The following is a 25,357-nucleotide window of genomic DNA, read 5'->3' as shown; positions in this document are numbered from 1 at the left end:
TTAAGCTTCTCCAAGCCTCAATTTACTTTTTTGGTAAATGATAATAATAATTGCAGTACTTAGTTCATTGCTTTATTGAAATTTCAGTTAGCAAACTGAAATATTTTGTAAATATTGTTATTTCTCCTCCTCCTCTTCTCTTCTTCTTCCTTTTTGTTTTCTTGATGAATATCTGAAGAAGTGACTGAAAATGGTTCTGGTACATTGATAGAATGCTACCCTGTGCAAAACTGATTAATTTACTAGTAAATATCTGATAAACATGTCTGAGTGATTATAAATTCAAAGTTGTTTGGGGTAAAACATTTAACATAATATTTTATATATGGGAATATACAGATACAAATAATATACAGGTGCAGTTCCTATTCTATAAAAGAAAAACTCTTTATATGTCTTCTTTATCTGACTACTCATTTTCAGAGAAATCAATAAGGAGAAAGAGAAATAAAATCTTCCCCCCTAGGAATACTTTCCTTGATGGTATTCGATAGTAAAACTGCTCAACTTCACTGGAAATAAATAAAAAAAAAATCTCTAGAAACAATAATCTGCCTCCAGTATATGTCAAGGTCAGAATACTAGAAAACCTTCCAAAGGTCAGACAATATTGAAGATTTTTCTTTGGGAATAAATTCTTTTAAAAATAAAAAAAAAAAACCTTTGAAAAGAAGGGAAAGTTTAAATTTGATAGAAGATTAATTTATAAACTTATCTCTTCTTAAAAGATTGTGTAATTAAAGTTATTAAAAATATATGTCTGTAGTCATCCTATTTGACTATCATGTCATGGCACTTGGACAAGCCCTTCTGTGTGTGTGTGTGTGTGTGTGTGTGTGTGTGTGTGTACAAGTTTTACAGGTTGTCCATATAACACAATCTTATTAAAAAGGAATCTTTTATCACATAATTTTACAAGTATAAGTGACTATTCTAATATTTTGAGAGCTTATAGATCTCATACATGAGATCCTGCAATATTCTAGAGTGGCAATGGAGTTTGTAAGTGTGAGAAGAGATGACTAAAGGGTTGAGAATGAAGAAAAGCATAGTGACAGGGTAGTTACAGGAGAGCAGGATGCTACATCAGAATTTTCTCCATAGTGGTAAGTCAATTGAGATTATGGAGAAAATGGTAAACATTGAGTTAGTAATTTGTGTTCTCTTGGTGCCATTTTGGGGGGTAAATTAATAGCATAAATATATAAATTACTTGAAGCCAGAAAACTTTCATTTTTGTTATTTTTCTCTATTGCAGAATAGATGTGAAGAAATGATTATTGATTATTTTTTGTTGGACTTATAACTTTAATGGTGTGGGTTCAGATTTTTACTAGAGTAACTGCAGTTTTATGCAACATTCAGAAATTTGGAGGCATCATGGTAAAGTGAGTAAAGAGATGATAATGGAATTATGAAAATGGAGATTCCAGTCCAGCCTCTGTTGACCCTGGTCCAGTGACCCTGGAAGGCTTACTTTTATTTTTCACTCACTATCAATTGTAGCCAGTATCGATTAGCATTGGTCCCCCTAGGGACTGCTCCCAAAATTAAGGAATTACTACCTATATTTATCCTCATATTTAAAGGATTCCCTAATCTGGGTGTAGATATCCCCATCAACAAAGTAGATTAAAACCCATCTGTGCCAATCTGACCTATACAGTTCTTGTTAACATATTCCATGAGTTTTCCACAGGGGCGTCTATGTGCTATTTATTGCTCCAATATTCTGGATATCTTCTTTACTTTTTCTTAACATTGCAAAAATACCTTTGGAGCACAAGGACTTTGGAGTGGTTATCCTTTGCTTGTGACCAAGTCATCATTATTATTTGTTTGTTATTTTGATCCTATACTTTGACTTTTGTCAATGTTCCCTCCCAAGACTTTAGGGAACTAATGTAGATGAAGTTCATTGCAGATTAACACCTCTATTACTCTAGTTCTGCAGAACTAGAGTAGTTCTTCTGGTTCTTCTTACTTGTTATATGATGGAGTCTCATTTCACCTACTCTCTGTCTGTCATTCTCTGGGTGACATTCATTTTTAATATTTTTGGATGCTGTGAAGTTGATGAGCAACAGTCATAGAACATAAAGTTTTGAAAGCACAAACCTTATTCTAATAAAACTTGCTACCTCCTATTTGAGCCTTTTCCTGACCCATGGCCCCAAGTGCTAGTTCTCCTCCCCCACCTACTTTGGAAATATTATTTACCTATATAGTTACCTATATGTATATAATGCATATCTTTAGTTAAATGTATATGTATATCTTCATTTAATTATTTAGATAAATATAGGTACCTATATAGGTAAATAATTATATAAATATATATTGGTAATCTGGTAGACATGAAACTTCATTCATGTGATTCTTTCCCCAACCAGTACAGATTCCTCAATTCCTTTTCATTGGCAGAATTTTTTCACTGTGTTCTTCTATCATCCCCCTGCCCTTTTTTTGCAAGAAAATTGGGTTAAATGACTTGAACAGTCACTTAGCTAGTAAGTGTCAAATGTCTTATGGTCAGATTTGAATCCAGGTCCTCCTGACTTCAGGGTTGGTACTGTATCCACTTCACTATTTTGCTGCCCCTCAATGTGTTCTTCTTGCCCAACTCACTTGTTCCTTTTACTCTTTTAGTAATTCATCTTAAACAATGAACATTTTGTATTGCCCCTCTTTTTCTCCAGTCCTGCTCTCCTTCCTCATTGTGATTTGGACGTTGTCCTAGGTTCTCCAATTGCCAGTAAGTAGATGGAAACTGGTCCAGTAGGCAAACTACAAAAGTTCTGACCAAACAAAAAAGGTTTTAAGTTCCATACTTGCAAGCAGAATAAAAATCTCTTTCAGAGGACTAGCCTGGTTAAATTTAGAAAGGTTAATTACTACAAGGCAGACCATGATGTGATTAATTTGGGGGGAAGGAATGGGCACAGTACCCTATGCAATGCACATATGGTACATGTGGAATTAAAATACGAACATTACTTTCCACCTCATGCTATTTCACAGATCTTTTAATTTAAGATGATTCTCAAAGGACTCTTGTTTTTTGCACTTCCAAAATTCCATAACTCTCTAATTTCTGAATTATTTGATTTAATCCACTTCTACTGCTTTATGAGACATCAGCTCATGTAAATAACATTTTACCTCTAAAAAAACCAAAAACAACTTGAATCATATTTAGAAGTAATTATAAAAAAATGAGAGATATGAGATTTTAGAGAATTTGATCCTTTAATTAGTACTGATTAATGATAATAAATGTATTTATAGTTTCTGTAGAGTTTTAAAAGTTCTCTCTTATTAGTTTGAAACAGACTCTCCCTAAATTCTATGGATATGGTTTCTTCTGACTTTTAGCTCCATTGTTTTGTTTTGTTTTGTTTTGTTTTTTGGGGGGTAAAGTGAAATCAGATGTCAGTCCCCATGTAGTACTTCATTCATTACCCAAAAGATAAATGCTTCATTTTTCTTAATCAAGTGATTGAAAAGGTGTTGAGCTAGAAAAAATGAAAAACAAACAAACAAACAAACAACTTGATCCAGTAAAAGGAACAAATATAATAAGGTATACTACTCTAGCTGGCAGAAGGAAAATTATTCTTTTTTAAAAAATAAATTTGAAAAACAAATATGACAGAATAATGTAATGGGAGGACAAGGGAGGTCAATACAAATTAAAGCTTCTTGTAACAATCTGATGGGTTAGTTCTGAAAGGAATGGCTTTATCCTTAGATCCAAGAAGTAAAAATCCATTCTTTCAAAACAAGAGTTCTATTTCCTCACTCAGTAATGCATCTTAGCATTACTTTGGAAATATTCAAATAACATTGGAAATCATACTGCTCTTATAAAATTTAGATCCTCTCTCCTGGATGAATTTCAGATATACTCTTTTCAAGGCAACTCATAATAAATATTAAAAGAAATCCCTTTCAAAATCTTGTTGGTTTCTTTTTGATCATTTAAATATCTGAGTATAATTATTGGTTGCCTTATAAAAAAAAATCTATATTTTAAAATTTTGTATGGTATAATTTGGGGCCTTAAGATCTTGCTTTTCACTAATGAAATGTTTTAGTCATTGCTGAGTCATTTATGCTTTCAAACAATGATGCTCATTACCTGTTTATTCAACAGAGTTCTTCGGGTGATTTGATGATTCGGAACATTCAGCTAAAACATAGTGGGAAATATGTTTGTATGGTACAAACAGAAGTTGACAGTGTTTCATCTGCAGCAGAACTGATAGTAAGAGGTAAATTTTAGTAGCTATCTTTTCTATGCCTTTAATTGATTATCTGTAAGTGAATAGAAAACAGTAATGGTACAAATATATTTACTCTGTTTACCTCTAATTTATTTTGACCATATCTCATGTGTATTTACTTGTTTACATGTTCTCTCATCCATTAGAATAAGAACTCTTGAGGGCAAAATCTGTGTATCCCCATAGCTCCATTCACTATCTGGCATATAGTAAGTCTTCATAGATAGCTAGATAGTTATAGTGGGCAGAGGACTGGGCCTGGTGTCAGTAAGATGTGAGTTCAGGCACTTAATGGCTATGTGTCTCTTTACTGTTGTCAGATATAATTTTATCAACTATAAAATAGGGTTCCTATGAGAATCACATGACAGCATATTTGTAAAGTACTTAGCACATTGCCTGGCACATTGTTAGGCATGTAATGCATGATTATTCCCTTCCTCCTTTCTCTTCCATTTCATTAAAAATGCTAATTAACTACTTAATTAATTGAGCAAATGAATTTATTTTTAGATCTACTGCCAGTCTATTATGATGTTGTTTGAGAGGACAGGTACTAATTTAAAGAAATAGAAATCTTTATGTTTTCACACTAGAACTGATATTTCACTGAAACAACCGAAGATGTATTTTTTAAGTGTATTTGTTTTTTTTTTAAATATGCCCAAAAGAATCAGGATTTTCTAGAAAGTGCTATAGAAAATAGCCCTCACTACTCTCCAGTGCTGATTTGCTGCTGTGCTGAAAAATTACCCCAGTATATCCTAGGGTAAAACAGCTTTAGATAACAAATTGGTGGACTACAGAGATGCATTAGTAGATTACTGGTGGATGCTGGGCCAGAAATAAAAGACATCAAATTTGGAAAGGTACAAAGATCCTGCTGTACAAAGGTCTCTCAAAGCATGTGGTATCTGTAATCGCATAATGTTATAGTCTCAGAATGACTGTCTCTCAACTGGATTTCATACTTTTCAAACAACAGACAGAATCTCAGTCCATTTTAAAAGAAATAGTGGTGTTTTTTATTCCGAGTTAAAAGGCCTTTTCCCTAAGAGCTGGAGAAATTGGAATCTGTTGGAGATATTCAAGGGGTATTCTTATGCGTTGTTTTCTTTTGTATTGGGTCTTAACTCTTCTCACAAAGTAAGCACTCTTGTGCAGAAAGGGGTCTGGAGAGATTAGCAGTCTATTTCTTCCCTGGCCAACAGATGAAAATCTTGTTTGTTGGCCTCTAAGAGTGAGTGCCTTTACATATTATCCAAAGTTCCTTATTTTGTTTGTCTTGGCTAGGTTCTCCTGGGCCACCAGAAAGTGTGAAGGTAGATGAAATAACAGACACTACAGCCCAGCTGTCCTGGAAAGAAGGCACAGACAACCATAGCCCAGTCACATCCTACGTCATTCAAGCTCGGACACCTTTCTCAGTGGGCTGGCAAATAGTGACAACAGGTGACATGGAAAAAGAAATTGATTCATCTGCATTTCAAACTCTCATATTAAAGAGCAAGGATTCTTAGTTCTCAAAACATTATTTTATAGTGCCTGATGTCATCGATGGAAAAACATTCACAGCCACAGTAGTAGACCTAAATCCTTGGGTGGAATATGAATTCCGTGTTGTAGCCAATAACAAAATTGGAGGTGGGGAACCAAGTTTGCCCTCAGAAAAAGTAAGAACTGAAGAGGCAGGTTAGTGGTTTTTGGTTTTTAAGGGGGAGGGTAGGATTGCTTTGTAAGAAGTGAATAGCTTTTGAGTTCTGAGTCTACTGATTCAGACTGAGTCTACTTCCATGTTCATTTTTTAGGAGTATAGAATATAGCACACTTTCCCTCACACTTGTAAACTGAAGACCTTCTTCCATGCCTCATCCCCTCTCAAAAAAGTTCCTTTCTCCAAGAGCTCCCTTTTTTTCTGCCCTGTCACGGATATCACTAAGAGATAGACTCCTACCACCGTCTTTTCCATGGATTTGTGGTTCTTCAATTTGAGAAAGCCAACCCTTTGAATTCATCTTATTGCTGTCTCCTGCAGGAGAATGTCCCTGCTACCATCACTACAATCTTACTCTCAACTTCCATTTCTCAGTCACCTTCTTCATTGTTGCCTACAGATGAACCAATGTCTTTATCCTTAAAAATTGGGAAAAAATTATCTTGATCTAACTATACCCATTCTCTATTGTCACAGATTTGTCTCCTCTCTTCTTCTTGAAGTACCTGTTTACATTAGATGGCCTTTCATTTATACATTTCCTCTACTCTTACTTTCTTTTTTTTAAGTTAAAGTTTTTTTTTTCAAAACATATGCATTAATAATTTTTCAACAATGATCCTTGCAAAACATTGTGTTCCAAATACCGTTCCAGCTGGTAAGCAATCTATGTTAAACATGTTAAAAAAAATTCTATTAAATCCAATATATGCACATATATTTATATAGTTTTCTTATTGCACAAGAAAGATCAGATCAAAAAGGGAAAAAAAATGAGAAAAAATAAAATGCAAGCTAACAACAACAAAAAGCTCCACTCTTTCTTTAAAAAAAAACCCTCTATAATCTGATATTACCAGTTAGTTAAAAAGATCTCTCCAAAGTTAACAGTCTATAGAACTTTAAAAAAAAAAAAACAAAAAAACTTCCCTTTAAAAAAAATACTTATTTTCCTTGACCATTTGACACAATTGTCCATCTTCTCCTGGATATACTCTCCTTCCTAGGTTTTCATAAGTTTGTTTTTCCTGTACCTCCTCCTGTCTGTCTACTTTGCTCATATTCTTCTCTATTGAACCTTCATACTTACTAACAATATGTGTTCCCCAAGAATTTGAATTGGGCTTTCTAATAACTTCCCTTTCTACTTTCAAATGCTATAATCTCCCATGAGTTATCATCTTTCTGTATATTCTGCTTAAAACTTTATTTTCAACTCCCTCCTGAGTTATAGTTAAGTATTAGCAGCTGTTTTTTTTGTACTTCCCAAATTAGATGTCCCAAAGACTTGTCAAATACAATAGGTCCATCATTAAACTCATCTTTCCTCCTAATCTCTCTCCAAACTTCTAGACTTCCTAACAATACCCTCCCTCATCCATGTTCATAACTACAATATCACCCTCAACTCTGCATTCTCAGATCACATTTAATCTGTGATAAATTGTATCATTTCTACATTCTCAATATTGATCATATATGTAGCTTAACATATAAACAGATAGATGATACTTAATAGCTGTGTGATTTGGGGCACTTCTCTTTGCCTCAGGTTCCTCATGTGTCAAAAAAGGATAAGTTATTGGGATGCTAAAATGAGATATTTATAAACTTTTTTGCAAACATTAAAATGCCATATAAATGCTAGCTGTTATTGTTATGTGGCAGAAGAAGAAAAAGATCACATGAAATAATAATTGTAAATCATTTAGCACAGGGTCTGGTACACTGTAAGCACTATCTAAATGTCAGCTATTATATCTATTATATTATGTCTACCTTCTCACCACCCCAGTTCAGAATATTATGATCTCATACCTAAATTATTATGCTATCCTTCTAATACTACTTTCTATCAAATCTCTCCCTACTCTAATCTATTCTCCACTAAGTTGAAAAAATATTCCTAAAGTATTGCTCTAACTGTGTCACCATACTCCCCCAAATTCCCATGTTCCTTATTTCTTCCAAGATCAAATATAAAGTCATAATTTATCATTTAAAACTCTCACAACCTTCCATCTTTCTAGCTTTCTTTCACTTTATTCCCCTCAGCACACTTAGTGATTCAGCATCCCTGGCTTACATATTGTTTCTTGTATAGAATACTCTTATCTTCTGTCTCCATGGCTTTCTACTTATTGTACCCTTATTTAGGATATTTTCACTCTTAAACCTCACTTCTTCCCTTTTCTGGCTTCTATAAAATATGAGCTGAATTACCATTTTCTTCAGAATATTTTCTCCTGTCCTCCCAATTACTAGTGTCTTATTCTTCTTGGATGACTATCTATCTTCTATATAGATATCTTGCATGTATTTAAATCATTTCCCCAATCAAAATGAGCTCTTTGAGAGCAGGTACCTTTTTTGTTTTGTACCTTTTATTGTATTCCCAGCACTTAACATAGTGATGGGCACATATTACTTATTTTTTTAATTAAAGTTTTTTTTTTTTATTTTCAAAATATATACATGGATAATTTTCAACATTCACCTTTACAAAATCTCATGTTCTAATTTTTTTTCCTTCCCTTCCTCCCTCTCCTAGATGACAAGTAATCCAATATATGTTAAACAGCACACATTCCTATCATTTTTTTTTTTGATGGAAATGCTTTTTGACTGAAAAGATCAGGGATTTGGCCTTATCCCAGAATTTTTGAACTGCTTCTCAGATGCAATCATTCCCAGTACCTGAACTAATTTATTCATTTAAGTAGATAATCTTTCTAATGGATAGAGTTATCCAATTCATTTTTACAAGAAAAAAAATTCATATAAAAATATTGACATTTCAATCCATCAGGAATGATCTTTACTATTGAATGAATGTGTTTTTGCTGCTATTGTAGTGTAAATTTTGATTTATATTATTGCCCTATTGGTAGTGAAAATGCTGTCTTAATGGATAGTCAGCATTTGGACTTGACAGCATTTGAGAAGACTTGTGATAAAACAAGTAAAGTTATGCTTGTCCTTTCTGTTTTAAAATTTCGAAAAATGCTATTATCCTTAAGAAGATTAATTAGTGGAAGCAAAATAAAACCCCTTCATTTCAATTGCTCAAAATTTTTGATACTAACCTTTAATTTTAGAAGGCTCTTTACAAAAATCTGATAATGGAATAATGAGCTTACAGACTCAATATTTTCAGTTACATAATATTAAATCAGATAAAGATAATACTTGATTTACATCCAGTATTATTTTTTTCATGCTTTAGGCACAATATCAATCACTGTTTGTTTGTTTGTTTGTTTTTCCTGAATTTATGACTTCATAGTTATGAAGGACTGCCAGTATAGAGATTCCCTGAACCAATAGAGATTGAGTACTCATCTGTCACTTATAGTCTTAAAGAGTTGCCTAGACTCATTAAGTGGTTTGCCCAAGATCACAAAGCAGCCAATATGTGTCAGACACAAGATTTAAATCCAAATCTTCCCATATTACCAGCCTTGTTCTCTATCTTCTTTGCAATTTTGTCTTTGATCTCACTGAATATGTTTAAATAATTTTGACTGTTCAACATAAACTAGCTTTATATACTTTCTTCAAGGTACTTCAATAGCATATTTAGAAGTGAAATATGTAGAGTCACAAAGAATAACTTCATCCCCAAAATTAATATGAAATTAAGGAACTTCATATTGCTTGTGCTGAATGTGGTCTTTTGTATGTCATCCATTCCTATAACAACATGTTAGAAATAATTATCACAATGATTGAATGTGAAATTGTCATCACCATAGAGCAAAAAGGTTGAATTTTCCCTTCAATTTCAGATTTTAATTTTTCATGCTCTTCTTTTCATTTTAACCATTCTGCTATTGAAAACAACATACATATTTGTGGAGGTCATAAGGAGATATAACTTTATAGTGTCAGTTGTATTATTTTTTTCTCCTAACACATCTAAGATTTTCAGTCCCTTACTTGTTTTTATACAAAGATTTCAATTACTTCAGAGACACCCAGAAAAGAAATATTCCATACTTGTATTTCAATGATCATTGTCCTTCAAAAATAAATATTGAATATAAAAGAATTTTCTTTCAAATTTGTGTTAATAAATTTAAATATTGGCTTCTTTATATCTCTCTTCTTCACAGTTCCAGAAGTACCCCCTTCAGAAGTAAGTGGGGGAGGTGGCAGTCGGTCAGAACTGGTTATAACTTGGGATGTAAGTTACTTTGATAGTGCCTCTCTATCTCAGCTTTGTGCTTAGGAATATAATAGGAGCCTGTCTCTAGTTTACAACTACAACCTATCCAGGCAATGTGTGTTACTTGTTTCTTCCATTTGATTTATGTTTTGTTGCATTCCTGGCCTTCCTTTCAGCATTATATTTTTGCGTGTAATTCATAAGAATTTCAGCTATACATCTGGGAGGCCTGGGAATTGCTGGCATTCTTTTAAGGTTTCAAGGTAATAATAAATAAGCATAAGCAAAAGATTGTTGTAGCAAGGTGAAGCAAATAATTACACTTGTCAACAGGAATTTCCAACTTTGCCAGGTTTCAGCATTGAAGGCAATGAATTCTCCTGAATACATAGCAATTATTTTAATATTAGTGTTGTGGTTCCTTTCCGCCAGCTCAATGACAATGATTAGAACATTTATATAATTTTGTTTTATTTTTGAAAACTTGGCTTATGAATTGAATTTTAGTCAACCAAAATACTCCATCTTTCCTTAATCAGATTTGGAAATGTCTACCAAAACATCCAATGAATGGAAAATATAAGAAGTCAGTTATTTTTTACTTAACATTTTATTTTTTGTCTACAAAATGCTAAACCAGATATTTTCAAACATCTGCATCAAAGTTATTTTCACTTGTCATCCATGTGGGCTTGATGTTCAGCTTGATTATTGAAAGGGAAAAAAAAAAATTAGAAAACTCCGTTGTCTTGCTTCAAGCTTTTATTTACTGAATTATACAAAATTTGGTGTGCCTCCCTTCTCCCTGTTTAAAAAAAATGTAAACTATTTTTCAGTTAAAATTTCACAAATCATAATATAGACTTGAAAAGATATTGGATGGGGCTGAATTTTTCACTTTTTCCTTGTCCAGCCAGTCCCTGAGGAATTACAGAATGGTGAAGGTTTTGGCTATGTGGTCGCCTTCAGACCTCTTGGGGTTACCACGTGGATCCAGACGGTGGTTACATCTCCCGATACACCCAGATATGTCTTTAGGAATGAAAGTATTCTCTGTTTTTCACCCTATGAAGTAAAAGTTGGTGTGTATAATAACAAAGGCGAAGGGCCATTCAGCCCAGTAACAACTGTTTTCTCTGCAGAGGAAGGTAGGTAATTATATTTTCAGTGGACTTGAAAATCAGGGCTTATAATTTTAGTAGTATATTTTACCTTTCATATAGTAGAAACTTAATAGGTATTTGTTGGGTTGAATTGTGTTTTTATATTTCTGTAAAAATCTTTAAAAATTGTTGATACAACAGTAGATTTTTTCATAGAATTACCAAAATCAGATCTCTTGTGTCTCTGTCTCTCACATATATATGATACATGTATGTATATATTTTAGTATGTATTTGTATATTTTTATTATGTATATATTTTAATTCCAATTCTCCCAACACAGAACCTACTGTGGCTCCATCTCATGTGTTGGCCAATAGTCTCTCATCGTCAATAATTGAAGTTTCATGGGATGCCATTCCTTGGAAAATGAGCAGTGGACGACTACTGGGTTATGAGGTAATCCCTTTTTATACACAACCACTGAATCATGTATGTATGTATTTTATAATGCTAATAATGTATGTTTGATGACTTTTAGTAACTACACATTTTATGCCGACATTTCCTTACTAGAGCATACCTAATTTCACATTAGTAACACCTGGGAACCATTGGGGCACTTCAGTTTAACGTGTGTGTGTGTGTGTGTGTGTTTAAATAGAAAGAGAGAGAGAGAGATTGTAACTATTATATACTTGGCATTGGCCTTGGTACAACTATAAGCAATGAATAAATCAAGCTCTTTGCTTCCAGTGATTCTACAGTTTGAGGTGGGATGAAGATCATACACTTGAAACAAAGGATAATACAAGTTAGAATTAAATTAATTATAGTCATTATTAAGCTCCTACTATGTTCCAGATAGTATATTAAGCATTCGGAATTCATAGAAATGCAAAAGGTAGTTCATGTTATCAAGGAGTTCACAGTCTACTGAAGGGGACAACATGAAAACAACTGCATAGAAACAAGATATATAGGGAAATTTGGAGAAAATCAGTAGAGAGAAAGACTTTGAAATAAAGGGAAAAAATGGGTTTTTAGCTAAGCCAGGGAATCCAGAAAACAGAAATGAGGAGAGAGAGAATTTAGGCATGGGAACTAGCCAATAAAAATGCCAGGAATTGGAAAATGGAGTGTCTTCTGCAAGGAGTAGCAAGCAAACAATTGGGTCACAGAACACAAGGGATCAAAACCTTAAAGATCAAAGTACTTGATCCCAGAGGCGATAGGGAGTCACTGGAGTTTATTGGGAGACGGGGATTGAAATAGTTGGTAAGAGCTAAAAGTCAATAAGAAGGATGAGCATTTTGAGAAAGGCTCATGGAACTTGAACTAGATTTTAAAAGACAAGAAGGAATGAGAGGAAGAAACAGAGAGAAATAGAAGGGCATGACAAGCTGGTGAAATGGAAAGCATTGTGGCAGGAATGAGCATGGTGCCATCTGAACTCAAAAGATAGGAAACTCAGAGACAAAATCAATAAGACTTGGGAGCAAATTGGATATAGGTGATGAAGGACAAGGAGCAGTCAAAGATGACTCCAACGTTTCCAAACTGAGTGACTAGGTGCAGAGTACAGTGAGTGCTGCTGCTGCTGCTGCTGCTGCTACTGGGTGGTGGTAGTTAACTCATATGTACTACAGAACTGGTAAACTGGATCCTTGGATAACAGTGATAACTGATCTTAGAAACCAGGAATACAGACATAAAGCTCAGTTTCAGTGATAAGGATATGAAGGAAGAAGAAGGTAAAAGTAGGAGAAGGAAGAAGAAAGTAGTAGAAGGTAGAAGAAGGAAGGAGAAGAAGGAAGAAGAAGGGGAAGAAGGAGGAGGAGGAGGAAAAAGAAGAGGAGGAGGAGAAAAGGAAGAGGAGTGAAGAAGGAGGGAGAGAGGGAGGAGAGGGGAAACAAAGGGAAGTGAAGGGAAGAGAAAGGAAGACAGGAGGAAAGAGAGAGAAAGAAAATGTATCAAATTAGGAGGCAAGGGAAACAATAGAAATACACGGAGGAAATATTTAGAATGCATGTTGTCTCTTTATTTTATAAAGCTAATGGACTGAGAGGTTTCATAGAAAAAGATATGTTGAAATAAATTCCAAATGGCAAATAGGCATTACTATGAGCTTATGGAAGAGATAATACTGAAAATATATGTGATAGGAACTTTACAAAAATTAGGAGTAAGGAAAAAAACTCCAGGAGATTTATTTACAAAAGGAAAAGATATTTAACTCACTATTCTATTCAATGAAATTACAATACCACTCAATTTTCATATCATTTAGAAATTAAACTGCAAGAAATCACAAAGCAATTGATACAATTGCCAATCAACATAGTTACATTCCTGATACTGTTTTTTCTGCAGTTCTCTACATAGTTTTAAAATTTGTAATACCTTTTCTATCTCTCATCTCAGTAAGGGCTGGTGGTTTGCCATGTGGCGTGCTGAGTAACACATCATCATTAGTATGCAGTCTAATTTTCTTTCCTATTTGACAAAGCAAGAGTTGATGAGCTCATTTCTCGAGGCAGCAATTTGTGTTATCTGGAAAGTCTGACAGGACTCTGACACAAATCTTCTCTTGCCCCCCTCCCCTTCTCCCCCCCACCTTCTTTACATGGTGAGAAGGGAATAGAGGTGGAAGGACTTATGTTCCTGGCTATTAACATCTATTTGCTATTTAGACAATCTGAATCTGTCATGACAATTTCACATTCATTCCTGTTAATGTCTTTAGTTATTTTAAGTTTCAGTTTTAAAAACAAAAAGGAAAATGGGAAAATGCTGTCGATTGTGGTAAAAGCTTGAAGGTTAATATATTGCATGAAATGTTAATACATTTAGGCAATGCTTAGAGAAATTCAAGTTAAATATGTGTGGCTGGAAGAGCACATAAGTGACTCTCTAGGCCAAACACTTGGACAAGGATGTTTGTTTCCTGTTATATTAATGGTCACTTAAAAAAAAATACTACACCAAACATTTAAATAAAATGGAACAAAAGGTGATCTCAATGGAAAGGCTTATGCATAAAGCTAATTCCTTATCAGCATTGGTAAAGTTTCCCATGCCTAATCATTTTAAATAAAAATAAACTATAGTTGCACATCTAGACAGTTATACAAATGATTCACGTAAATAAGCCTAAAATTGGGTTATTGGGTGATCTGAACTAGATAGTCTATTTTAATGGAATTTGTTTCATAATTGCCCCAACAAGCTACTTTCCTTCTTCCTTGCAGATTACATCAGAAGAGGATTAGCAAATTGCTAAAACATTTTTGGAGGTGTAGTGCAAATTATATTGTAGCTGAAATGGAAAACAAATTTTAAAAGCTCTTTCTAAGAATTTCCTAAGATCAACATTTTTCATAATTCATGTTTTGATCAAAATACAATGCAGTCAGTGGATGATCTATTTTCCCATAGAATATGTGATAAGAATAGGTAATTTTGCAGCAAGCTCCATATTAAGGATCATCAGAACAATAGCTCACACATTTCTGCTTTTCAGTTTGCAGAGGGCTTTTGGCTGTTGTGATAATCCTAGGCTTCATTTAGTTTAAAAAGGCCCTTTTGCAAGTAAGGATTTGGAGCCTCAAAGAGTTAACTGATATAATAAAGATGACAGCTTATAAGAAAGTGAGCCTGGACATGTACAGCAGAGCTGGTATTTTAGATTCCTTGATCCAGTTTTTGAAAAGTATGAGAAATGGAATTTCAAATATCTTATTTTTAGCTAAGCATTGTCCTATCTAAGGAACAATATGATCCTTTTAACAGACTTGTGGAAGGAGGGCAAAGTAGATTTTTAAATGAGGTGCACTTTGGTTATCTATTAGATTTGTTAAGAAATGATAGGTTATCTAAATGACTGAGGAACACCAAATACTTAAAATTATCTAAAGTTTTAGGTAAATTGATATTAGCTTAATAAGGTTTTATAAAGTAGTTTTAGAAATTAAGTTCTGGAAAGAGTCTCCTATTAAAGAAATAAAATAATTAGTTTATATACTGAGTTTCATTTCAGAAGAAATAAGAAACTAATTTATTGCTTATTGCTTTTTCAAATACATTTTTTCTTTGTTATCTTTGATAAAACATGTATAGAAAGGTATTTAGATTCCTTGGAAATCTAATATAGATTTCTTTCAGTAGACTTTTGGCACAATTTGGACAAAGTTTCCCTTGTACTTGAGAGAAAAGAAGACTAAAAGAATAGCTAACAATTTTGTTTCTCAAAGAAATTTCCCTGAAGTTCACTAGAAATACTACTGGACATGGAATCAAAGGAACTGGTTTACTATTGGTTTATAAGTGACTGCATATGCAACTTCAGGCAAATCAGTTGATTAATCTAGGCCTAAATTTTCTCATCTGGAAAACTAGGGAACAAGATTAGATCATGTTAAAAATTCCTTCTAACTCTAAAACTACAGTTCTAGGAATGGTAATTCAGTCTGGTTAGTTGTTGATTCAAAGCCCAATATTAATGATGGGTTTTTTTTTTCCATAAGAGAAATAATAACAATTACAAAATTAGCCAAATTACTAGATATAAAGGACTACAGTGCTTAAGTTGATTTTACTTAACTTGACAAAAGCAATATTAGTTTGTGAGATAAAGATATTAAGTGATTTGAATTATATATAAAATGATGGAAATTATAATAAGTATTGCCTCCTAATATTGTAAAAATTCATGGTAGATACATCAAGCCTCCAGAAAGCATGACATCCAACTTAAGGATCATTTCTAAAGAATCTGTAGTTAAAACTGGAAAAAGCCCAATAGGGGACCAAATAAAACATTTCCATCACAACATTTACATCACAATTTTTCATTATTGATGACAAATTCTAAAATTTCTAAAGAAGATAAATATGTGAAGAGACACTGTACTAGTAAGCATACATAGCATCTATCAACCAATTCATTAGCACTGATTAATTATGTTCCAGGAAGTATGTAAGGTGTTACAAGGAAAGCACAATTATGAAACAGTTCTTAGTTCCAGGAAATTACATATTATCAGAGAAGACAACATATATCTACATACATATATGTTTATATATGTATATATGGATGTGAATGTGTGTATGGATGTGTGTGTGTGTCTCTGTGTGTGTGTGTGTGTATATAACCACCATAATGGTGATTACACAGTTTTGATGGCATTGAGGGTATGATTTTCAATAATAAAAAATGATGATATTTTTATATCATCATTTTATATATACATATAATAACAATGATAAAAACTTTATTTTATAGCATTGACTCTTTTCTAAATCTCCTGTTGGATGAACTACATTACTATCTATCTATTATTATCACTATTTTACTAATAAGGAATCTGACATTCAGAGAAATCAATTGACTTGCCCAGGATTATACACTACTTGGTTTTAGAAATAACATTTGAAACCTGGCTTTTCCGATTCTTTCTCCAGTTCTCTAAATATATTTAATGATTGGGGAAAAGAAACGAAACAAAACATTGTGGACTTCCAAGAAGATATAAGCAACTGCTTTTTCTTCTCTATAAAATCTTTATGACATAGAGAGTATCTTTTTATTAAAATTTGAGAAGGAAATAGATTTTATAAAAGATGTTCCATGGCATATCTCATCTTCACACTCATAATTGCAGAGAGAGTTAGGTCATGGGAATGTGGTCATTTAATATTTATCTAAAAGCTTCATCCTTGCAGTTTTATCATTATAAAATAAAACACAGTGTCAAAGGTTGCTCAAGGAAAAATCATACTTTTGTGTTAGATGGTCTTTCATGAACAGCACCAACATCATTGCATTACTTTTTGTCCCCCTTTTTAGATCCGATACTGGAATAATGGAGGCAAAGAAGATTCATCCAACAGAGTCAAGGTCATGGGGAATGAGACATCGGCCAGACTCAAGGGCCTGCAGAGCAACTTAGTATATTATACTGCTGTCCGAGCATACAACAGTGCTGGGACGGGGCCTTTCAGTGCAACAGTGAATGCAACCACAAAGAAAATGCGTAGGTATTTTCAGATTCTCTGAATGGAAAGGAAGGAGCCCCATATGGTACATAATTTGCATTTGCATTTAAAATTAAGACCATATGTGTCACTGGGGATGACCAAATCAATTACTGTTTCCATTATTTTGTGAAATCCAAAAATGCAGCTCCTCACTACAAAAGTGCCAAGATATTTAGTATGCAAAAGGCCCAAAGCCCTAAGACCTTTTTCATAGAAAATATCTTGGCACTTTAAGATAGAGTCTACACATGGAAATGGGCTTGAAATCCCTGAAGCCTCGGTGCCTTTTAAGCTACACAAATCCATTGTACTCTCTTATGAAAGAATCTAAAAATATAATTTGCTTTGGAGGCAGAGGAACTGGGTTCAAATCCTTGGAGAAGTTACATAATTTTTCAGGGCCTCAATTTTCATTTATTTATCTTTCTACCTATATACACACTTATCTTATCTATTCATCTATCTGCCATCTGTTATCTCTAGATCTATGTTCTATCTGAATATACATATCTATGTTCTATCTGAATATACATATAAACATGCATTTATAAACACAGACATATATGTATATGCATATGCATTTATATACATACTTAAAAATACACAGAATTAAGTGATTGGACTAGATGGTTTATAATACCATATGGTTATCTTATAACTAGTATAATTGATATTAATTCTTTTGTTATAAATTGTTTTAAATCCTCCAGGTTTGATTTTTTATGAGAAGTCCAAAATAGCTCAACCAAAAGTATCAGCTGTTTCAAACTTTATTTTGCCTGAGTATGATGCTAATTGATTAAATAAATGAATCTTCAAATAATATAGGTCAGCATTAATACCTTCTCCCCTCTCAAAAATAAAAGTAAAAATGTCAGCTGGAAAAGGCAGTGTTTCCTACCAAATTGAGTAATCTTTAAATGATCGTGTATCAAAACTTAAATACAACTCAAAATCACCAGTGAAGGTTACTTTCTAATCAACATAATTCCACAAGCAAATCAATACTATTTGATTTTTGAGTCTTACTTGGATGTTCCAGATAAACCACTATTATACAGGAATGGTGGATTACATTTCATATCTTATTACATTCTCATAGTTTGACCATTTGGCAGGTGAAAAATTATTTCTCCTAAGAAAATATCACCTGCAAATGTTATTCAGCCTGAGTACTGAAGTTTTTAATATTGCAGCACAGCATCCATGAAAACATTGTGTATGTTTGAATCAGTTTTTATTCATTATTAATTCACATTTAAAAAAAAAAAAAACAACATACAAATTATAAGAGCCTCAGTGTGAAGTTACTACTATAGTCTTTAGTTTCATTAATGGAGCATCATGTTACATTTCTCTGTATTTAAAAACACCACACTCTGTTGCCTTAAATTTTAAGAAATCATTAATGTGCACTTTTTCTTTATATATACATAAAGGAATGAATAACATTTTTCAGCATAGTTGGTTTATAATTTATAACATGAAAACTTTAGTCCACCACATTGGAATTTCAGACCATAAACCACAATAGTATTTGGCTATTACATTCATAATTTTTGACTTTAATAAACTATGCTCATTGAAGAGGAGAGGTAGTTGAAAATGATTTCATTAATATGGAGAACTTCCTTTTGTGAAACTTCCAATTATTGATACAGTTTAGCAACCCGTCAATATTTATAATCTCAGAGAGTTGCCTGGTGCAGTGAGAAGTGATGATCACAGCACACACCTTCATGTCAGAGGCCTAGAAAAAGCCAAAACCTCCTGACCCCTGCTTCCTATATTTGTAGAAAACTTATTTGACTACCAAATTCAGAGGGTAAACTAGATAACAGGGGTAATGCTTAACCTGCTTTTAAGGCCAACTCTTTTTAATTACTTTATCACATCAATTTGCAGATGACTAATGTAATCCCTATAAATCAGTCTTGTCTAATTGCTTAAAAAGACCAGTGAGACTCCTACTTGTCAGGCTTGCTTAGTGTTAGATCAAGTATCATCTGTTACAAATTAAGAGAAAACAACTTTCTTTTCAAATATCAGAGAATTCAGATTTCTGAGGGAATCTGTTTGATTTCAATGGGTTTAAATGTTTGTGATTACACTTATGTTGTAATAATAGCTAACATTTATATGGAGATTTAAGTTTTGGAAAGCACTTTCCATATATTTTCTCATTTGATGCTTGCAACAATCCTTAGGGTTGTTAGTTGTTCCCATTTTACATTTGAAGAAATTGAAGCTAGAAGATTTATCTGAGTATAACAGGGTAGCCCCTGAAGTGGGATTCAGACATGTCTTTCTGATGATAGGTAGGATTCTCATGACAAAAAAATACTTACATTAATAACTAATGACTTTCTGATAAAATCAAACAATTCGAATTTACTACTACAATTAGATGGCATAGTACAGAGAGGACTTGACTAACCTGGATTCAGGAAAACCTAAGATCAATTCTTGTCTCAGATACATCCTAGCTGACCCTGGACCTTTCAGCCTCATAACAATACTGACCTTACAGACATGTTGTGAGGGTCAAATGAGATATGTGGGCACTTCTCTCAACTTTAAAATGCTTACACACATACACACACACACACACACACACACACACACACACATAAATGTAAAGTATTAGAGTAGTAGTAGCAGCAGCAGCAGTAAAAGAAATAACTGTAATTGTAGTAGTAGTAATAGTAGTAGTAGTAGTAGTAGTGGTGGTGGTGGTGGTGGTGGTGGTGATGGTGGTGGTGGTAATAGGAATAATAGAGTAAAAGGAACAGGAGAAGGAAAAGAAAAAAGGAAGAGAAGGAATATGAGGAAAAAGAGGAGGAGAAAGTATAGTAGTGGTAGTAGTAGTAGTAACAATAACAGTAGAAATTGCAGTAATGAGGGTAGTAGTGATGTAATATAAGAAATGAGTATATCACAGTGAAAGAAGAGAATAAGAGGAAGGAGACAATAACTATGTTCTGAGATTAAGTTTTTAAAAAATGTTCATTTAAAAATTATACTTAAGAAGACTTCTGTTTAATGTAACAAAACTTTTTCACAATTAACAGAGTTAAAAGAAGGTCTTGTAATTTGCTATTTGCAAATTAGGAAACTGACCTTTTAGTTTTCAAGGCTGAGCTGCCTACCATGGACTTGAAATCTTTGTTAAGTAGTAAGTTGCATCGTTTTGGATATGTTCAAGAAGAGAGGTCAAATAATTTATCAAGAATGTAAAAAGAGTTATCCCGTGAAGATTCTATGTGAAAAGAAAAAAAAAAGTCACTCATTAATTCCCAAATTCTCAAGTTCAAAGAATGATCTTTTATTTCAATCACTGAAATATAATTGAATGTATTTTTGGGGTATTTTTATTTTTAACATCTATTTTAAATCTTGATGAACAATGTAACACTTAGCATGTTTTCATCTTACACCTTTTACAAATGTGTCATTAACACAAGGAAGGAAATTACCTCTAGGGAAATATTTGTAATCTCTAAAGAGAATAATGAATTATATAGGCATAGTCCAGGACACTAAAAGCATCATGATTCCTTAGGTCTCTGAAAGGGGAGACCATTCACAGAAATCACAACTTCTTCATGGTTTAGTGGTAGTTTCTTTGTGGGATGCAAGGGCCTTCCAGTTCATCAACTTCTGGGCAACACTGTTGTGATGAGCTTTTCCACATAGCTGTCTTGTTCATTGTATTTTTTATTTCAATTCAATTTGTAATAAACTTTTATTAAGTATCCTCTATGTAGAAGGTGTTAAGTGCTGGAAATACAGAAAAAGGCAAGCGACTATAAATAGTCATCCCATACTCAAAGTCGTCCTCCATCTTGTCAAGGCTGTAGTGAACTTGCCCTTTACTTTTTTTTTTTTTTTTGCTGAGGCAATTGGGATTAAGTGACTTGCCCATGGTCACACAGCTAGGAAGTATTAAGTATCTGAGACCAGATTTGAACTCAGGTCCTCCTGACTTCAGAACTTGTCCTTTTTTAATATAGTTTATGGTATGATATAAATTTGGAATGTAGTGGAGATTTCTGAGATTAGATTGTATAAGAGAAGTACTAATAAAAAAAAGTGGGGATTATAAACAATATACTTCTTCTTAGTACCAAATTATGTATCTTAAAAAAAAATGATTATGTCTTACCATTTTTATTTATTTATTTATTTATTAACCATCTTCTTGAAAAGAGACGTGATGAATGTTCACTGGAAGTGACTCAACAAAATGGGATAGAGTAGCAAGAATTGGATTTCAGAGATCTCAATTCAATTCAAGAATGTTCTACTTAGTACTTAGGTCACCTTGAATAATTATTTGTTCTCCTTTACTCTTCTCACTATTCTCATTTGCAAAATGATGGGCTAGATGAGGCCTGGCATCCTTTCTGTTCTAGATTTATGATCCTGTCATATAACTGGAGCTCTTTTTCCTCATTGGTAAAATCAGAGCCTTGGATTATGTGCTACCTAAACATTTCTTCCAGGACAAAATCTGTGATTTTATGTTGTTTTCCACCTATGACAATCTTGACTTAATTGAAGACTAGTTGGAGAAGACTACATTTAATCTTATAAAGACTTGGTTTGAATTCTGCCTCATACACTATGTCTGTGAGCTTGAACAAGTTATATAATCTCATTCTGCCTCTTCTCTGTATAAAATGAGTCAGACTGATTCAAAAATTTTCCTGCAATTAAAACCACAAAAGTTTTTACTTTTAAAATGGATTTTTGTTCATTATTTTCCCCTCTCAGATATGTCCTCATCTTTCAGTGTCTCTCTTCTTAAGGTTTTTTTTTTTTTTTAATGTGATCAGTAAATGGCATCATTAATCAGGCTTCCATGGTCAGGTCCCTGTTGAAAAATCTCAACTTGCTCAATACTTCTACCAGTTACCTTCCTGATTTGAAAGGAAAGTGATTACAAAGATCTCAGAGAAGAAGAACCAGTTACATTTGAAATTTCATCATCTTTTTGAATATTAATAGACTGTGATTTCCACCACATTTGGACTAGTCTCTTTGCAAAGAAGGGTACTTCCTCTGGAATTTGAAAAAAGAGAAAATTTGAATATTTCCCAATTGGGATGTCAGCAGGTTTGTTCATCTAAAAAAAGAAGAAGAAAAAAAAAAAAACAACAACACTTGATAATCTTACTTGAGTTGATGAAAGTGTAGTTTCTTTATAGTGTTTGCACTTTCTCACCTTCTTGCTGAAAATATAGTAGCTATTTTTGAACAATTAATCATATCAAGGATTTGTTTTTAATAAAAAAAAATTACTCTTTCAACATGTGTTAGTTCACTGAAGGTGAGAGTGAAGCACTGGGGCTTGTAATCAGCTTTACATTTTATATACCTCAGTCCCTACCAGCACAATTATCTAAGTAAGCCAAATCAAGATAAACATACTACATGAAGGGAAATCAATCATCAAAAGAATACTGCTGGGGTTATTGCAGATTTCTCAGCAGGTTGTAGATGCCTTTTATTTACAATTGAATGCACAGCCCAAACATAACATTTGTACTCTTGGGATATCCGGAGAAATTGAGGAAACCTAGCTTGCCCTTGGGGAGGGGTGTTACTCTGTGGCAACTTGCCTTATCTGCAAAATGGGAATAACTCCCAGGTTTCCATGAGAATAAAATGAAATAGTATTAGTAAAAACCTCTCCAAACGAGGGACTACATAATTGACAGTGGCACTTGAAATATGAGGGATGATGGTGCTAGGTGATAGTATTAGTGGTATAAATATGAGATTTGGATAAGAGTTGACTAGGGTAGTAGGTAAACATGGAGAGTTTGATCATGCTTAATTAGAGGGAACCAAATTAATTAGTTAACTGAAATAGTTGAGTCTTTTGAGTAAATGTGCCTCTACTATGAAATTCTTCAATCTGGGATTTTCGGCATCACAGCATTTCACATCTGAATGGAACCTCAGTGTCCACTGAATTCAATTTAGATCTAAAAAAGGAAACTTTTCTACTATCTGTCAGACAAGTGGTCAACTGTATCATTGGAGAGTAACTAATGATCTGCTAGAGCAGTGAATTTCATATTTTGGATGATGCTAATTCTTAAAAAGAGACAGTTCAGTGGATGTATGCTAGGTCTGGAGTCAGGAAGTCCTGAGTTCAAAATAATACTTAGATGCTTATTAGCTGTGTGATGCTGGGCAAGTCACTTAACTCTGTTTGCCTCAGTTTCCTCATCTGTAAAATGAGCTGGAGAAGGAAAGAGCAAAACACTATGATATCTTTAGCAAGAAAACCTCTGAACAGCATTGGGTGATGAAGAATCGGACATGATCAATTGAATGAATAACCATTGTCAGCAAGTTTTTTCTTACCTCAATTTTGTACTTGCCTCTTTGTAACAAAGGATACATTCTTTCTTAGTGCCTTAGTCATGATCTGTGGCTCAAGATATTTTTTAACCTCCTTTCAAATGGAGTTTTTGTTTCTGAATGAATACTGACACTTCCTGTTTCTGAATGGATACTGACACTTCTTATGTTATATAAGTATCAAAATGTGCTACATATGGGACTTTCTCAGGCCACAAATTGGGAAGTCAACTGAAACTGAATCTTGTAACTTATCCTGTTCAAGGCATGACTCATGTGGAATGAACATTGCTATGAGTCTTGTAAACTCGTGTCTATATGACTGAGAAAGTAGGCAGGTGATTCATTTCTGTAAGAGTTCAATCCATTTTTGACCTTCCAGTTTGTGTTGTTAGCCTGAATGATGGAGGGCCCTGTGACACTTGCAGGCAGAAGGAGGTAACCTAAAGTTCCTGCTTTTTTAACGTTATGGTATGGTTGCTGTCCTTCATTCTTAAAGAAAATCAAAATATTAAAGTGTGGGTATGGTATGACTAACCAGGACAGGCTAAGAATGTTCTACCAATGGTTGGGCACAAAAGGTCCACATTAACATTTGTAGTGGAGATGACTCAATCCCTGCATGTCATGTGTTTTTTGAGTTCCTGCAGTTCTGCTTTGCACAGAGAATATAGGGACTTTCTATACATGCTGGGCAATCCTGTGCCAGTGTCTCCCCTAGCTCCCAATCTGTTCTAGACCTTGAAAGTATTCTTGAGTAGCTTCATCTGACCTCCATGTGAGCTCTTTTCTTGCATGAGTCTTTTGTACACTTAGCATTTGACAACATGGCCAGCCCAAAGGAAATGTGTCCTCTGCAGTAGAATGAGTTCTAGAAAGGATGGATCTTCAGATTCATCCTAAGATAATTCAAATCAAGCAATTCAGTTTCCTGGCATGGTACTGGTGGTAAACTGTCTGGTTTTCACAAGCATCCGACAGTGAAGTCAGCACAATGGCTCTGTAGACTTTCAGTATGTTAGGTAAGGCATCAAAAAACACTCTTACTGACTTGTTCTGGATAAGCTAATGACCCAAGTTTCCTAGATATATCTGCATATGAAATTTATTGCCAGGTGCCTTCAGCAATTTATGACTGAGAAAAAAGCACATCTGAGAGTTAGCCTCAGAGCCAGAAAGACCTGGATGCAAATTCCACCTTTGATGTGTGGTGATCATGTGACCTTGAACTAGTGTTTCAGCCTCTCATCCTTGAGGCAAGAGGGGTCAGATTCATTATCTTTGAGTTGAAAAACTCCTGAAGATGGCCCAAGTCAGCTTCAAATACTTGAAATGTTTAATAAAATAAATAAAGACATAATATAATAACATACACGATGCTAAGATGTGGTTTTCTAAATCAATAGTTCCCTCAGGGGACTGCTTTTATTTAATTTTATTTAATTAGACCACTGGTCTAGGTCATTCTCTAAATCTACAGGTTGTCGTGTTTAATATGTCTGACTCCTCCTGACCCCACTTGGAGTTTTCTTAGCAAAGGTATTAGCATGGTTTGCCTTTTCCTTTTCCTATTCATTTTACAGATCAGGAAACTGAGGCAAATAGAATTAAGTGACTTGGCCAGGTTCACACAGCTAGATACTTCAACCACACTTGAAGGGGGTTTATATC

The 25,357-nt window shown here is 33.8% G+C and overlaps 1 protein-coding gene across 1 annotated transcript in view; it reads left to right on the top strand.

Moving 5' to 3' along the window:
- The window catches only part of CNTN3 (contactin 3), a 433,701-nt gene that overhangs the window by 390,833 nt on the left and 17,511 nt on the right, over positions 1-25,357 (top strand). Inside the window, exons 14-20 of the mRNA XM_051980952.1 lie at positions 4,157-4,274; positions 5,580-5,738; positions 5,829-5,978; positions 10,116-10,186; positions 11,082-11,316; positions 11,616-11,731; positions 17,121-17,307. Coding sequence (XP_051836912.1) covers positions 4,157-4,274; positions 5,580-5,738; positions 5,829-5,978; positions 10,116-10,186; positions 11,082-11,316; positions 11,616-11,731; positions 17,121-17,307 — 1,036 coding nt within the window. The remainder of the gene's footprint in view (positions 1-4,156; positions 4,275-5,579; positions 5,739-5,828; positions 5,979-10,115; positions 10,187-11,081; positions 11,317-11,615; positions 11,732-17,120; positions 17,308-25,357) is intronic.

The sequence above is a fragment of the Antechinus flavipes genome, chromosome 1, assembly GCF_016432865.1.
Source record: "Antechinus flavipes isolate AdamAnt ecotype Samford, QLD, Australia chromosome 1, AdamAnt_v2, whole genome shotgun sequence".
Classification (NCBI taxonomy): domain Eukaryota; kingdom Metazoa; phylum Chordata; class Mammalia; order Dasyuromorphia; family Dasyuridae; genus Antechinus; species Antechinus flavipes.
This window is presented reverse-complemented; position numbering and strand designations above follow the sequence as displayed.